A 17,325-nucleotide genomic window follows, 5' to 3' on the forward strand; every position below is an offset into this window, starting at 1 on the left:
ATGGAGGGAACTCCAGGTAGCAGCTTTACAAATGTCAGCAAGTGGCACCGAACGGAGGTGCGCTACTGATGTCGCCATGGCCCTCCTAGAGTGTGCTTTCACACGGTCTTGCAGCAGAATGCCTGCTTGCTTGAAGCAAAATGAGATACAGTCCACTAACCAGGAGGAGAGGGTCTGCTTTCCCACAGGATTTCCCAATTTGATGGTGTCGAAAGAAACAAACAATTGAGTGGATTTCCTGTGGGCCGACATGCGCTCCAGATAGAAGGCTAGAGCACGTTTGCAGTCCAAGGAATGCAGAATCTGTTCTCCTGGGTTTGAATGGGGCTTGGGAAAGAAGGTAGGTAGGATGATGGATTGATTAATGTGAAATTCCGATACTACCTTTGGTAAAAACTTAGGGTGAGCGCGGAGCACTACGCTGTCATGCAGAAGTTTAGTGTAAGGCGGGTAGGTGACTAATGCCTGCAACTCACTAACTCTGTGAGCGGATGTGATAGCGAGAAGAAAAACTACTTTCCAGGGGAGATAGCGGAGTTCACAGGAGTGGAGAGGCTCAAACGGATGTTTCATGAGCCATCCCAAAACCACGTTAAGGTCCCAAGCAGGGACCGGAGGGTGCAGTGGAGGTTCTAAGTGGAGCAAGCCTCTCATAAAGCGTGCTACTAAGGGTTGTTGAAATAGAGATATCCCCCATGCCCTTATGAAATGCGGCTACCGCGCTGACATGCACCTTGATAGAGGAGGTTTTCAGGCCTAACTCAGACAGGTGCCAGAGATAGACCAGAAACTTCACAGTGGAACAAGTGAAGGGGTCTATGGACATAGAAATGCACCAGACCCGAAACCTCTTCCACTTAGAACGATAAGATCGCCTCGTGGAAGGCTTTCGTGAAGCTACCAGGACTCGGGACACAGACTCTGAAAGAGTAAGAGGCTGAAGTATTAACCTTTCAACATCCAGGCAGTCAGGGGCAGGGCCTGGAGGTTGGGGTGGCGCAGGTACCCTTCGTTCTGAGTTATCAGAAGGGGATCCTTCCCCAGAGGAATGTGCCGATGTACTGATAGGTCCTGGAGGATTGGAAACCACGCCAGAATCATTAAGCCCTTGTCCTTCCATAACTTCATGAGAGTCTTTGATATAAGTGGAAGTGGAGGGTATGCATAGAGGAGACCACTGGCCCACGAGAGGGCGAAAGCATCCCTCATTTGCGAGTGGTGGCTGCGAGTGAGAGAGCAGAAGTTTTCTGCTTTGCGGTTGTGGACTGACGCAAAGAGGTCTATGTGAGGGTAACCCCAACGTTGGAATATTGTGTCCGCTACCGTGGGGTTGAGAGACCACTCGTGCGGATGAAACATGCGACTCAACTTGTCCGCCAACACATTGTCTATGCCCGGAAAGTAGGTGGCTCTGAGGTACATCGAGTGGGAAAAGGCCCATGCCCCTATCTGTGCAGCTTCCTGACACAGAAGGTAGGAGCCCGTTCCCCCTTGTTTGTTGATGTACCACATCGCCACCTGATTGTCGGTTTGAATCAGGATGGTCTTGAGAGGCAATCCTGAAAAAGCCTGAGGGCATATCTGATTTCCCGAAGCTCCAGGAAATTTATCTGATGTTTGGCTTCCTCTGGAGACCAGGTTCCCTGACTCTGCAGGTTGGAGGAGTCTGTTGTCAAGGTAATTTGAGGTTCTGAAGCCTGAAATGGAAGGCCTTGAAGTAGATTGGAATGTTGCATTCACCAGGCCAGCGACAGGCGGAGCTGCGTGGTAACTTGGACAATGCTGGACATTGGCTAACAAGATTAAATCCACTGGGATTTTAGGGTCCACTGCATTACTCTCATGGCTAGGCAGGCCATCGGAGTGACATGCACCGAGGACACCATGTGACCCAGCAGTATGAGGAAGTGATGAGCAGTTGAAGATATGCAAGTCTGTAAGTGATGCACCAGAGAGGCTAGGGTGAAAGCCCGATCCTGAGGGAGGAAGGCTTTCGCCTGTATAGTGTCTAGGTTGGCCCCTATAAAAGGATAGGGTTTGGGATGGAACTATCTTGGATTTGGGATAGTTGATTAGAAACCCTAGGGAGATCAGTGTATGGAGAGTGAGACGTAAGGATGCCAATGTGGCTTGTTGAGTTGGAGCCCTTATCAACCAATCGTCGAGATAAGGGTAGACATGGACACCCTGACTCCTGAGGAAGGCTGCGACCACCACGAGGCACTTGGTAAAGACTCGTGGAGCGGACGTTAGGCCGAATGGTAGTACATGGTACTGGAAGTGACGAGGGCCGACCAGGAATTTGCGATGAGATGGAGTATTTGAGATGTGTGTGTATGCATCCTGGAGATCCAGAGAGCAAAGCCAATCTCCTCTTTGTAGAAGAGGAAGTAGAGAGCCCAAGGTTACCATCTTGAACTTTTCCCTTTGCAGATACTTGTTTAGGGCGCGAAGGTCCAGAATTGGACGAACGCCACCTGACGTTTTTGGTATGAGGAAATACCGGGAATAGAACCCCTGCCCCTGTTGGGAGAGGGGCACTGGTTTTATTGCCTGGGATTCGAGGAGGGTTGAAACCTCCTGTTCTAGAAGGGGAGAGTGGTCGGACATTCCCCACTTCAACCGAGGTGGGGAGTCCGCCGGTTCAGTCAGGAAGTTGAGGTGGTAACCTTGAGTGACTACCGCAAGCATCCATTGATCTGTGGTGACCGTGTGCCAAATGTAGGTGAAGTGGCACAACCGGCCGCCGACCGGTACGGATGGAAGAGGAGTTTGGCATATGCTCTCCAGGGAGGAGTCAAAATCCTGATGCTGGTCCCGGCTGAGGAGCTGGTTGGGTCTTCTGAGGCCAGGATTGCCTAGATTGACCTTTTTGGTAAGGCCTGGAAGGGCAACCTCGGGAAGCCGGAGGATAGTATCTTCTTGGCTTGTAGGCTGGTCGCTTAGAGTCTCGCCTGAATGTCCTCTTGGAGGTGGACGAGAACTCAGCAGGCACTGAAGAAAGTTTACGCAGCGTTTCATGGTAGTCCTTTAGCTGCGCCACAGTCTCCTGGATTTTGTCCCCGAAGAGATTATCACCAGCACAGGGAAGGTCAGCCAACCTGTCCTGTACCTCTGGTCTTAGGTCGGAGGATTTCAACCAGGCCCACCCTTCTTGCACTAATCCCTGCTGCGGACACCCTAGTGGCAGTGTCAAATATGTCGTACGCAGCACGGACCTCATGCTTGCCAGCATCCAGGCCTTTTTGAGCCAGAGCATTAAGCTGATCCTGGAACTGGTCAGGTAAAGATTCAGAGAAATCCTGGATCTTCTTAAAAAGGTCTCTATTATTCTGGGTCATGTATAACTGGTAGGAAGCAATGCGGGAAATAAGCATTGAGCCATGGAAGACATGTCTGCCAAAAGCATCCTCCTCTTAGTTTATTTCAGCTCTCTCATTAGCCCACTTTATAATCATTAGTCTTATCTTCCCTCAACCTATTTCATCAACATTTTAAAATATATTCAATTAAAATACTTTTACACAACAAAGTTATATCTTCCAAACCAACATGCAGGAAATCAGAGAGGAAATAGAAGTAGCTCACCACAGCATGGTTCTTCACATAACAGGGCTTACAGACAGGCTTATCGTTCACCATGACATAGATCTCCCCGGCCAGCACACAGTCGCAGTCAAAACAGCAAAAATGCTTCAAGTGCCAGCTCTGACCCTCTGCCTGTGTATACTCATTGCTGAATATCAGCTGCAAACAAATCAAAACAGAAATTAGTGGTCCTCCATTCATGAAAAATATTTCTACAGCAAATGACCGACCTTTTTTGTGTATGTGCAGTGCAATCTTGAGACATGAATGCACATGACCATGCTTTCGTTCAGTCCTGGAGTAACTACATTACAAGTTAAACACATGGTAACAATGCATTTTTCAGTTTTGCATACTGGAATCTTTTAGAAAGTCTAGGATAGTTTTTCAAATAATCAGGCTGCATCTAACCATAGAGCAAAATAATGGAAGCAGTCATCCTGTCTATTTGACTGAGCACAGTCTTGTCTTAACTGGATAAATTATACACACACCAGTTACCAGTTTTTATTGCAAGTTACTATGGGGATTTCTAACTCAGCAAAGCACAGTTTTGCTTTTAACACTGACTAATGTTCAAGAAAAGCTTTTGCTATTTTATCCAGTATGAATGAAAACTATATAATAGCATGAAAAACTGGATTTAGCATATAGCAATTTTAAAGAGGTCTTCATTTATGCTAAAGCCTGGGATGTTTTTTTCTGCCTTTATAATATAGTACATATAGATTCCATACTGCTCTTGGTTAAGTTACAGATAAACTGAGAATGCAGCAGCTGATTTGGATCATATTGCACTGTGGAGCTGTATCATCCCAGTGTTCCCAAAAGAGCACTGGTGGAACTGGAACCATATGGCCATACAGTTACATCAAATTCTCCAAGGAAACCAAGATCATTATGAAAAAGTGAATAGTCCAAAGCATCCTCTTTACTTAGCCTCTGAGAAGCTAGAAGGAAGCGGACTTTTCATTAAGGTGTCAGCCCATAAGTTGTGATTTATGAAAGGTTTCTATCCTCTGATTTTTTAACCTGAAAGTAACAACTTGTCTTAGATGCTTGTTTAAGAGATTGGGGGGGACATGGACAGGTCAGTTTGTACTAACTCGTCCCAGGAGCACCACAAAATGTCTGTCCAAGTGAAGAAAAAAAAAATGTTACAAATGTACATCCTCTCATGCTTTAATACAAGAGTGAGCAAAAAATTAAATAAAGGGGGGGGGGGGGGGGGAGACTTGACCAATCCTGAAGGGGGGCACAATGGCTGCCCAATCAGGGAAGGGAAAAAAATGGCTGCGCTTTAGAATCTGTCCTGCAGAGGCACTGCAAAGCTCAGGAGAGCGAGAGCTGCCAGGACGTAGTGACATCACTAAGCCACAGCCTAACTATGCATACATTTCGGTGGGCCGGGGTAGGAAGCTGCTTCTGCTGTGGCAGAACTGGACACGGGAACAGCCACTGAGGAGAGCCACAACTTAGGAAGACCTGCCACCCTTGGATCTCAGCCCAGGAGGAATTCCTGCTGCTGGGTTCCTACCCAAGGAAAGCGATCACAGCTGTTGCCTGCCAGGGAAAAGAGAAAAAAAAGAGGAGGTGAGGTTGGTGAGAGGAATGGGCAAAGAGGCCAAAGAGAAATGAGGTAAAAGAGGTGGGGAAGGGAGAATAAAGGCAAAAAGTGTAAAACAAAATAACAAAAACAAAACATGAGAAGATATGAGCAAATTAAAAAAAATACAAAGAAAAATAGTAAAAAGCAAAAACCGTTGGGCAGGATGGGAATCTTTCAGCTCCTAGAAGATTTGGGCTGGTTCCTAAGTTTTTTGAAAAACTTTTCAGCCCTTCCCATTGAGATGTGGTCTGCCTGCTTGTCTTTGTTTCTCTCTGTCTGTGATGTGTGCACTTTTCTGTCTAGGCATTGTATGTCTGAGTCCCTGTGCCTGTCTTAGTGTTTTCTCTCTCTCTCTGTCTGAATATGGGGTTACTGTGTGTCGGGTCTCTGTTGGTCTGTATGTATGCTTGTGTGAAACAAAAATGGGGGCTCTGAACCATTGGTTGGCAGTGTGGACCTCTGGTGAACACTCTTCATGTACGTATGTGTGTGTATCTCTCTCTCTATATCTACAGTGCATTCAGAAAGTATTCAGATCCCTTCACTTTCACATTTTATGTTACAGCCTAATTCTAAAATGGATAATATGCATTTTCCCCTCCTTAATCCACACACACAAAATACTCAATGACAAAGCAAAATCAGGTTTGTAGAAATTTGTGCAAATTAAAAAAAAAAAAAAAAAAAAAAAGAGCAAATTTCACATTTACATGAGCATTCAGACCCTTTACTCAGTAGTTTGTTGAGGCACCTTTTGCAGCGATTACAACCTCAAGTCTTCTTGAGTAATACAGTACAATTTTCATTGGGGATTTTTTTTCCCATTCTCTGCAAATCTTCTCAAGCTTTGTCAGTCTGGATAGGGAGCGTCGATGCTATTTTCAGGTCTCTCCAGAGATGTTCGATTGGGTTCAAGTCCGGGCTCTGGCTGGGCCACTCGAGGGATGTTCACAGACCTATACCGAAGCCACTCCTGCATTGTCATGGCTGTGTGCTTAGGGTCACTGTCCTACTGGAAGGTGAATCATCGCCTCAGTCTGGGGTCCAGAGCCCTCTGGAGTAGTTTTCATCAAGGATCCCTCGATCCTGACTAGTCTCCCAGTTCCTGCAGCTGAAAAACATCCCCACAGCATGAAGCTGCTGCTACCATGCTTCACCATAGGGATGGTATTTGCTGGGTGATGAGAGGTGCCTGGTTTCCTCCAGACATGACATTTGGCATTCAGGCCATAAAGAGTTCAATTTCTGTTTCATTAGACCAGAGAATCTTGTTTTTCATGTTCTGAGAGTCCATTAAGTGCCTTTTGGCAAACTCCAAGAGGGCTGTTATGTGCCTTTTACTAAGGAGTGACTTCCGTCTGGCCACTCTACTATAAAGGCCTGATTGATGTAGTGCTGCAGAGACTGTTGTCCTTCTGGAAGGTTCTCCCATCTTCCACAGCAGAACTCTGGAGCTCTGTCAGAGTAACCATTGGGATTTTGGTCACCTCCCTGACCAAGGCCTTTCTACCCTGACTGCTCAGTTTGGGTGGGCGGCCAGCTCTAGGAAGGGTCCTGCTGGTTCTGAACTACTTCCATTTAAAAATGATGGAGGCCCTCATGTTCTTCGGGACCTTCAATGCTGCAGCACTTTTTTTGTACCCTTCCCCAAATCTGTGCCTCCACAATCTTGTCCCGAAGATCTACAGACAATTCCTTCGACTTCATGGCTTTGATTTTGCTCTGACATGCACTGTCAATTGTGGGACCTTATAGACAGGTGTGTGCCTTTGCAAATCATGTCCAATTGTATTTACCACAGGTGAACTCCAAGCAAGTTGGAGAAACATCTCAAAGACAGTCAATGGAAACAGGATGCACCTCAGCTCAACTTTCAGTGTCATAGCAAAGGGTCTGAATACTTCATGTAAATGAGATTTTTATTTTTTTTTAATTAATTTGTACATATTTCTACAAACCTGATTTCACTTTGTCATTATGGGGTGTTGTGTGTAGACTGAGGCGGGAAAAGTGCATATTATCCATTTTAGAAAATGGCTGTAATTTAACAAAACGTGGAAAAAGTGAAGGGGTCTGAATACTTTCTGACTGCACTGTTTATCCATATAGTATGTATTATAGATAGTGTCTTGGAGGGATCCAATCAATTGAATGAATAAAAGATTGGCCACATCTCAGAACATTTGCTCATCTTTACTTTAATGTAGTTAACATGAGCAGTTGATTTAAAATAAATAAATCCCTAAGCCCTAACGCAATTAGAAATCCAACACAGGGGCCACCTCAGAGGCAGGTACAGAATACTGCCATGCAGAGGACTGGGGTTTTAGTCTCTGCTCTTCACCACCAGGCTGGCAGGAACTGAGGATGCTGTAAAGGCACTGTTCACAGCCCCTGGTAAGGGGACCGTGCATTAGTGCAGAAGCAGCACTGATGCACAGTCCCCAGACCAAAGACTCAGTACAACGATAATGGAGCTAGCTTTGTTGGGATAGCATAAAATGGGGGAAAAGGGGTAGTTGCAAATAAAGGCTCATGGCATCAGATCCGAGACCCAGTTCTAAGTAAGTTGGAAGCCTAAAGGAGCAAGAGGATATTGCCAAGACCATCCCAACCCCAACCATCCCCACCCTAAAAATAAATAAATAAATAAAATCCAACCAAATGTTGTTCCACCACCACCTCCAGAAGCAGCTGCCTCCTGGAAGAGCACTAATCAAATTCATTTCTTTGAGAGCGTTTATTTTGTTGAAAAGACTGGATAATTTACACAAAAGTCTGCCTATAGCTGAAAACCTCCCTCTTAACTATGACCTTGCAATACTAGAAGGACATTCTTGACACAGACATGGGGGCTGATGCAATATAGTGTGCTCAGCTGAGTGCACTGTTTAACCCATGGTTGGATGTGGGTTTTGGACATGCGCCCACAACCCCTTATTCTACAAGGGGATTATAGCACATCCAACCACCCTCCCTCCCCCCTCTAAACTAATAGCCTCATCAAAAAGTATTTGCATGTGATGAGCGCTAATTAGCTATTCTTCCCAGATTAAAAAAAAAGTGCACCTGACCTGCACATTTTTATGCTAAGCAGCTCAAAAAAAAGCGTACAGAAAAGCAGAAAATACTGCTTTTCTGTACTTCCTCCAACTTAATATCGCAGTGATATTCTGAGGAACCAAAAGGACAAAAAAAAAAAAAAAAAAGTGTGCAGTCAGGTTAGGAAAAGGGGCGCTTGTAAAATTGAGTGTCTGTTTTCCTAACCCACTGACAGCCACCTCTCCTGGGTGTCCGCTGCCAAGGAGGGCACTAGGGGCACACATTTGTCCCTGGCGCCTCCTTGGCAGCATGGCCCCTCATTTAAATATTCAGTCGCGGGCCCAGGTGGCACTAGGAAAGCGGGCACGAAACACTGAGAACCTGTTTTCTGCGCCGGACACATTGTGGGTAAAATTAAGCTGCTGGAAAGTACTTGTGGCATGGAAAAGCCACTAAAGATTTTCGTTTTTTCTACCTGCTAGGTTAATTTGTTTTTATTTCAATAGGAAGGTGTGGGTACTATTGCATGTGCTTAAGAGTGTCTGAACCATGCTACTTCCAGTCCTCTAACTGGGAACACAAATGAAGTGACATTTCTTGAAAGCTCCACCGATTACTTATATACGGTTATAAACATCACAAGTCTTTTGTCCAAGTACAGGACAGAGAACCATACAATGAATTCATTCACGTTAGGCTAATCTGGGCCGCTTTTATTATTGCCAGATTGAATCTTCTAAAATTTCAAACATAAGAGCCCAGCCAGATCATTCTAAAGCAAGGAATCCGGCCTACCTCGTCACAGCCGGCACAGCGTGGTTTCTCGCTATCGCAGTAATGCCTTCCGCAGTACAGCTTCCCACCCTTCCAGAAGTAGATCATGTCCACCAGTAGCTCATGGCAGATGCAACAAACAAAGCACACAGGGTGCCAGAGTTTGTCGAAGCCAGCCCGCTCTGCGTACACCGCAGGATCGCCCTCTTTCATGGTCAGTTTGCAGCGGTAGCAGGACTGTAATAAAGCAGGATCTCTTTAATCACAAGAAAAACCACAAATGCAGAATAACTCATAAGGAAAGAACAGTGAAAGATTTAGGATTTAGCTGCCATCAGCCCCCATTCCGCTGGTGAGATCAGGCAACAAGGAGCAAAAGGGCTAAGGCACAGCCACACAGCTGCTTTCAGCAGCTCAGTGGTAGACTCTGCTGTAAGAATTGGAAAATTTGGAAGCACACTGCCAAACATGTCCATCTTATTTTACATTATAAAGAAGTTAAAAAAATTTTTTTTCCAACTTTGCTTGTGTCTCTAGTTTTTGTTTTTAATCGGGGGAGGGAAGTATCCGTGAGCAAGGCAGTTAGATTGGCCCCATTAAAAATTAAGTAATGCTGAGTGACTAAATTTAGGAAGCTTCATTTAGCTGCTTAAAAGGTGGGTGGCACCAGGGGTTTAGTTAGGTTGGGGAGCAAAAAAAAAAAAGTAAGAAGCCACAGCTGAAATTCAACTCTTAAATTTATTTTTCTAGGATGCCCCATATTTTAAGAACTATAAAATGGATTTATTTCCTCTGGTCCCACCTTTGCACAAGTCTTTTTGCATGCAGTATGCAAGCCTAGACACTTCAGGCCATTGCAAGTCTAGCTGGCAACCTAATATGCAAGGTTTTCCATTTTCAAGGCTGCAGGGTTGTGGTATTTAATCTTTCAGACCCTCCTGTTTGTACTTTTTTTTTCTACATTAGTGTTGGTTGCTTGATGAGATTATAGCGTTAGTCCTCGTAGAATCCCTACAATGTGTAGTCATTCTGCGAGGCAATAAGCCACCATGGATTCCTGCAGTCCATGCAGTTGCAAGACTCAGCATATGGGAAGCCAAAAAGATAGAAGAGCTGACAGACACCCTGGATCAGAATCAGTCTAATTAAAGTTAAATTTATGCTTAATACCTGCATTAAGAGAAGAGAATTTTTTTAGGAAAAGAAAGTGAAAGTCATGTTTTTTTTTTTTTTTTTTTTTTTAGTTAAGCTTACTCATAACTTGTCTTTTGATTAATTTATGTACCATTTTGTTACAATAAACATCTATAATTAAAAGTAACATGTAGAATATAAGACTGTAAATAAATGTACTTTTAATATGTAGAAGGCAAAGGGACCCAGCACTCTTATCCACAACCTCTGGGATTCCAAACAGAATCCTTTTTTTTTTTTTTTTTTTTTTTTTTAATATAGCAAATAGTGGATAAAGGAATTGATTGAAAACTCAAACAAGCCAAGTACTTCACTTTCCAGTGGCATGGATGAGTGGCCCAATGGTTAGATTAGTAAGCTGCAAACCAAGGTTCAAAGCCCACAGCTGTTCCTTGTGCCTGAATGTATTTAAAGTGCCAAAAAAGATAGAATATAAATAAAACAATTCTATATATTCTAACACACAACTGCCAGGTAGCATGTACCAGAGACTCCATTCTCCCCAAATATGCCTTTAACATTTTGCTGGGCCTAATAAAGGAACTTTTGTTCCAACTCTCAGATAAGAGAAATGCATGGGGGAAACGTGGCACTCAAAATTAAGCTAGTAACACGTGGAACAGTAGCATGTGAGAAATGTGTTTTAGCTGTGAAGATTAAGCATACTGGAAGCGTTTAGCATCAGGAAAGGTACATCTGAGCCCGCTCAGTTAGTGGTCTAGAGTGAAATGCAGCAAAATTGCAGCTCTATTACACTCTTGGAAAATGCTTGCAATAGAATTCATCTCATGTGTGTGAGCCAGTATTTGTGTTGATATTGTAAAGCCATATTTGAGGTTTTGAACGGCTATCTGTTAAGAGAGAGAAAGGGGTCCAAACTTTTAAGCATAAATGCATTTATTGAACGTCGTGTCAAAACCCAACAAGCCATGTACTTTGCTTTCCAATGCCCAAATGTAGCTGAAGCCTGATGGGCAACTAAAAGTCCCCATTTCTCATAGTATGGAGTTAAAAAATGAGCCAACAGCAAAGTTAGGATTTTCCTCAGAACTGGAGAACCAAAAAAATAATTAAAAAAAAAAACTTCATGGAATCATTAAGTGAAAGTGCTTCCAAAGCTGAAGTGACCAAATTTTCCGATTATGTTTTTTTCTTTAAACACACTAGCACATTTTGCTGTAGTTCAGCTGAAAATACAGTAAGATCTGGTCTCCCTAGTGTGTTCAGTACCATGGAGCAGGGTCTACCTTTTCCTCCCAGAACATAAAATGTAGATTTCTTAATAAGAACCTCTCTTTTTTATTGGGGAAAAATACTGTGGTAAAGCTGCAGTTAATTATGATACATCCCTCTCCACATTGAATTTTTTCATCATACACATCAATTTTGGAGTCACCTTGACAGCTAATTAACCTATAAAATTGTGACATTGCTTGGATCACCAAACTACAGATGTCGCAGACATCACGATAAAATAAGTTCCCAGCTTGCTTTAATACTGGCTAAGGAATCGCCAACAATATTTCAGCATAGCTCACCACAGAGAGCTTCGAATCCACCAGGGTCTTAATATTAATGTGGGGGTGGAGGTGGGAGGGCACCAAATTACTGGAATACAAATCGTAAAACTAAAATCTCTAGACAGCAGGTAAAAATGACAAAAGTCCCATTTGTAGTGCCGCCCTCTCCTGTATGTAACTTTATTAGCCCTATTCACCTGCAGGGGGACAGTTTAATACCGCCGACTAATGAAATGGTACTAAAGGGGGAGGCTCCAGTCACTTCTGACCATCGAGCTCTGCATGCATACCTAACCCTCAGACTGCGTATGGTGTTTTTGTTATGTATTTTCTGCTTGATTTGTTTTAACTCTGCTTCTGTTTTATGCTATGTACATTGCTTATGAGTTTTTTGGGTTTTTGTTTTGTTTTTTTTTATTGGAAGTAGGTTTAAAATTTGAATCAAGAAATATTGTTGGCTGCACTAGTTAAAGTCCCTTGCTATACAATCCAGACTGTTTAGGTAGCTTGAACTCTGCTTTGCTTATATTACTAGGCACAAAAAGGAGCAGTGTTTCCTTCCATGAACTGTCCCTTTGGCAGTCTCTATTTAAAAAGTACAGAAAAGCTACCGACTGCCAACATAAAATGTACACTTCCATTTCTACTCCTATGTTTTTATTGGTCCTAGTGATTACACAACAAAAAAATTATGCAAGAACATACTACTTCAGTTTCAAAGTAAAAGAAAAAAAAATTATAGGAAGTCAATATTCAGTGGCATTTTAGTTAGATAAACTTGAGTTATCCAGCTAAGTGCAGACACTTGCATATTTCTCTCAACTTATCTGACCAAAGTTTACATGGATATCTCATTCACCTACATTTTAGACAGGTTATAGAGGGGCATTTCGGGGTGGAGTTAAGTTAGCTGGATAAGTTAGCTGGCTAACTCTGGTTGTGCCACAGATTAGTCCTTAAGTTAGCCAGATAAGCTTTATCTGGTTAATTTTAAATTAGTCAGGTACATTCAATAGGGCAGCTGTACCACTGAATATCCTGTTAAAGTTAGCTGAGTAAGCATATTTGGCTAACAATGCAAGCTGGCCAGTGGCTGAATATTACCTCCATATGTGTATATATTATTAAAAATATATATATAGAGCATGGATTCTGCTCCCATTTTCAGACCATATTTTCTTTAATAAATGGTAAACAAGTTATTTTATTTATCTACATGCACCCCAGGGTTAACTAAGCAGAATAATGTGTGCATTACTGGTTTACCCTCTATTAAAGAAAAGATAGGACCTAGAAATGAGAGCAGAATTTATGCACAACTGTTTGCAGACTCATTTTACAAAGCGGCAGTATCAGAGGGTCACTTTAGTGGGGTTCTTCTGATTGTACAGTTCAGTGGTGCTTAACCCTGGGTGTCATGAACCATCAACCAGTCTAGTGTCCAGTTGAGCCATGAGAAATATTCATGAGATGCTGCCATACATCTGATTTGTGAACCAAGTTGGTCTGTTTTGTCCTCCCCTGTTTAAACTGGTGTTTCACGATTCCAGTCCTGGATACAGATTAGCTGCCATCTCTTGCACTGGTCCCCATGCTGGCAGCACCTCCAGCCAGCAGCATTTCTACAGGGAGCCCCGCCGATGCCAAGCTCATGAAAATTCAAAATGCAACAGTTTACAAAATCCTTGCTTGTCAAGTGCCCTTTTGGCATAAGAAATACCTTTGAAATCCTTCACAGATGAACAAGGACAATACTACAGGTTGGTAACAATCCGTCTTATAGTTTTAAAAGCTTTCAGAAACTTAAAACTGAACTGGATGTTTGGGCACATATTCAGATCTGGTTACAGAGGTGGCAATACTTGCCGATATACATCACATCGTCAAAAAAAAAAAAGGTTGTGCTTCACAAGTGATGTGCTGTTTAAGCGGATTTTCCATTACAACTAACAATGAATTAACATGCTTTCTTAGGAAGCGTAATAATTCTAACACACATCCCTCCAGGGAAAACAAAAATATTGATAAAGTGTGAAGTCTGAAGTTTGGTCAAGAAATCAATTATCTCAGGCAGGCAAACACAGTGTATATAATTACATATTTTCAGTACTGAAATATTTGTGCTGTGACCACCTCAGGTTTTAAGAAGATGGAGACAGCAGCGCAGAGCTATCTCCGCCACTCCCTTCACATAAATTCTGATACCATGCTCGTTCAATTAGCATTCCAACCAAATCCTTTCCAACATCACATGCAGACTTGTGTGATATTAGGTGTAAGGGCAACAGTGTAGAGCCTTGGGTATCCATGAATAGCAATGCACTGCAAATAAGGTAAGAACGAGTCAATGGACATTTTCTCCATAACCAGATATTGGCAGGATATACATTAAATTAAAAAAATAAAAAAGTGTTAAATAAGACGACAGTTGTAATATTCACTCTGGTACTTACATATTGGGCTCCCTTTGGAGCTCCCAGTTTGTCATCCAAAACGCCAATGACTGCAGTGGAACTTTTGTCCCCGTCACTGGACTTGCTCTTCTCGGCGGCAGGTCTAGCCACTTCTGTAGGAAGCTTGACGTCGCCCACCCCGAGCACCTCGTTTTTGTACTTCTTGACAAACTGTTCCATCTGCTTCACCTCGTTAGGGGACAGCTCATGGCACCTGGAAGGGTCCTGGTCGTGAGCAGGCAGCTGCTTAGCCAACTGTTTCTTCCTATACTGAGCCCCTTCTGACCCGGCCACCGGCTGCTTCTCCTTTGGAATCATCTCCATGTAGCGCCTAGCCTAAGACAACGGGGATTAGCAGCATTAGACATCTGATGCAGTTTCAATTAGCAAGTCCAGCTCTTTAAACAAACAGGCTTGCCGAATCAGCCTGTGGGTTTATTGCTGAAGCTGTCATACCAACAAAATAAAAAGTCTCTTCCGAATTGAGACTGCAGTGAATCACCATGTTTGAACAGACGCAAAGAACTGCCAGGGTGGGTTAACCTGTTCCCCCCCCCCCCCCAAACCCAGTGTTATAACATTAAAAGAAAAAGCTTTAATGATAACTCCAATTTTCCCCATTGTTAGGAATGAGCAGGATGCTTGCTTTTTTTTTTTTTTTTAATTTAAACCCATTACTATAATCTAAAAAAGTTATACCTAAATTTTAAAACCATCACACTTCCCCGCCTAAAAAAACAGCAACAAATAACCCACACATCACTGTCAAAACAAACAGCAAAGTAAGAAAGATAGCACATGACCATATTCACGGGTTTAGCACTAGGTAAGTGAAAATTAAAGTCTCCTGCATCATAGAGACAGAAGGTTAGATTGCCCTTCTCAGGTTATACATCATGCTGAACTGATATACACATGGTGACTTGTTTTATTTTTAAAGCAGAATAGTCTTAAAATGTCTCATCCTCTGTCTCCATATGTACTGAGGAGGCTTTCCTTTTTCTGAATCCTGGATCTGACCCCTGTGCTACAGTCCTTACCATATACAGTAACAAAAACTCGTGCAATTTGGAATGCTTTCTTTGGCTCGGGAGCATGACAGATTATGCAGCCTTCTTCAGCAGCCGAAGCTATCCTAAACAAGCACTCAATTAAAGGCGTTTGTAAAACCCTCGGACAGGCTGTCTGGTTTTCAGATTTTATTCCTACCTGCCCTCTCAAGCAGATCACCCACAAAAATCAGAAGGAATTAGCTGCAAACCAAAATGTGCCCCTTTACAACACCAAAAAAAACAAACACACTGCTCAGAAACCAAACTTTGCAAAATGAGATGCTGTGCAACTTAGCAAGGCTGCCCTTCAGAACAATGTAGCACATGCACAAGTTTTTCCTGGAAAAAATGTGACAATTTGACTGACCTTGAAATTAGGATTTTTGGTTTATTTTTTTCAGGGAAAAAAAAACAAAACAAAAGCTAAACTAAAAGAAGCAATTTACAAGGTTAAAAACTTGCAAGTGGTGTGAACATTGTTTAAAATGACCATCCTTGAGGACCACATTGTATTCCAAGCATTAAAAAAGATCAAAGGAAAACCAAATGACTACTTGTATGGTTTAATAGTGAGGTGAGAGACAAAGCCAAAAGGGCATCATTCAAAAAAAAAAAAAAAAAAAGTGAAGCAGACACAAAATGAGAAAAAAATAGGAAGAGCATAAGCACCAGCAAGTTAGATGTCAAAACATAATTAAGAGGCTAAGAGAGCATTTGAAAGCAGTTTGCCAAAGGTAAAAGCAAGTAGTAAAATCTTTTTTTTCGAGTGACTCGTGGGCTTTTTGCTTCAGATGTAATTGACCCACTAGATGACCAAAGGGTAAAAGGGGCTGTTAGGGAGGACAAGGAAATAGGAGAAAAGCTAAATGAATTTTTTTGCTCCGTCTTTCCTGAAGAGGATGTCAGTCATATGCACATCAGAAACGTTTAATGACAACTCTGTGCAGCTAAACAAAATCACTGAAACTGGGAAGATGTAATAAATCAGACTGCAGACAAGTTATCGGGACTGGATGGCATTCAGTCCCCAGAGTTGTGAAGGAACTCAGTGAAAATGCAGACTTATTTCTGGTGATTTGTCACCTACCATTTAAAACAGCCATGGTACGAGAAGACTCAGGGTGACCACCTCGGTGCCAATTTATTTATTTATGCTATTTTTAAACTAAGCATACTGACAAATTTGTTGCAGAAATAGGAGAAAAACAAATGAAAAAAAGGAAAATAAAAGTGTCAGAGTAGAACTCAAAACCCAAGAGATTTTACATTTATGCATTTAGCTGTAATTACATATTTTAGGTAACTAAAAAAAAGTGTTAGCCTCATAATACTGAAGAAAAACAATGGAGAAGGAGGATGAAATTTAAGGGAGTAAAAGGAAATGAACAATAAAGCAAAAGCTATAGCAGGTATAGGAGCCCGAACAAACTAAATGCAGATCCTATTATAAGGCTATGAATTTGTGAGAACTGGTGAAGATGTAATAATCTTCCTAGCATTTAAAGAGGATTGCAACTGCTCAGGAGCAAAAAAGACAAAATGTCCCAGAGTGAAACTACACCAAACATTTACAAGGATAGCGTAATAGGAAAGTTGCCCCCAATTCAAGAGTATCCTTCCTAAGAGCCAAAAAGCCTTTCCACCATTCCTGAGTTAACCTTGAAATGTCGGGAAAAATTCTAAGGTTCTGCCCATAGAAAGCAGAATTTACATTTTTGAAATATAGTGATATCACTTTAGATAAATCTGTAAGAGAGAACCAAAAAAAAAAAATTAACAAATTCGCATGATGGACATGGCACTACTGGAGCGAATGGACTTTCCCAAATCTCCTAAGCCTGTGGACAAGAACTGTGCAGGGTGCTGAGCTCACTACTGTTCTCTTCTCTCCCCATAGTTACAAAGTCACTTGAGTACAGCAGGCTACCGCGTCACTTGGTACTCCACTACTCCCGGAGCAAATAACCCCCGAGTGGGATCATGCTGCACATCTTTTTTTCTTTCTGATTTTCACTTTTTTCTCCCTGTTTTGCTATTTTGTTAAGGGTCCTCTTAACGTATATGGGCAATGGGGCTGAGGTGGTTGTATGGGT

General features: G+C 42.5%; 1 protein-coding gene across 2 annotated transcripts in view; it reads right to left on the bottom strand.

Annotated features, from left to right (window-relative positions):
• Positions 1-17,325, bottom strand: part of TES (testin LIM domain protein) — a 112,900-nt gene that overhangs the window by 20,345 nt on the left and 75,230 nt on the right. For both annotated transcript variants that reach the window (XM_029615848.1, XM_029615847.1), the window contains 3 exons: positions 14,181-14,516; positions 9,035-9,250; positions 3,589-3,747 (listed from right to left, as the gene is read on the bottom strand). In XM_029615848.1, coding sequence (XP_029471708.1) covers positions 3,589-3,747; positions 9,035-9,250; positions 14,181-14,516 — 711 coding nt within the window. The remainder of the gene's footprint in view (positions 1-3,588; positions 3,748-9,034; positions 9,251-14,180; positions 14,517-17,325) is intronic.

Source organism: Rhinatrema bivittatum, chromosome 9 (assembly GCF_901001135.1).
Source record: "Rhinatrema bivittatum chromosome 9, aRhiBiv1.1, whole genome shotgun sequence".
NCBI classification, from domain to species: Eukaryota; Metazoa; Chordata; class Amphibia; order Gymnophiona; family Rhinatrematidae; genus Rhinatrema; species Rhinatrema bivittatum.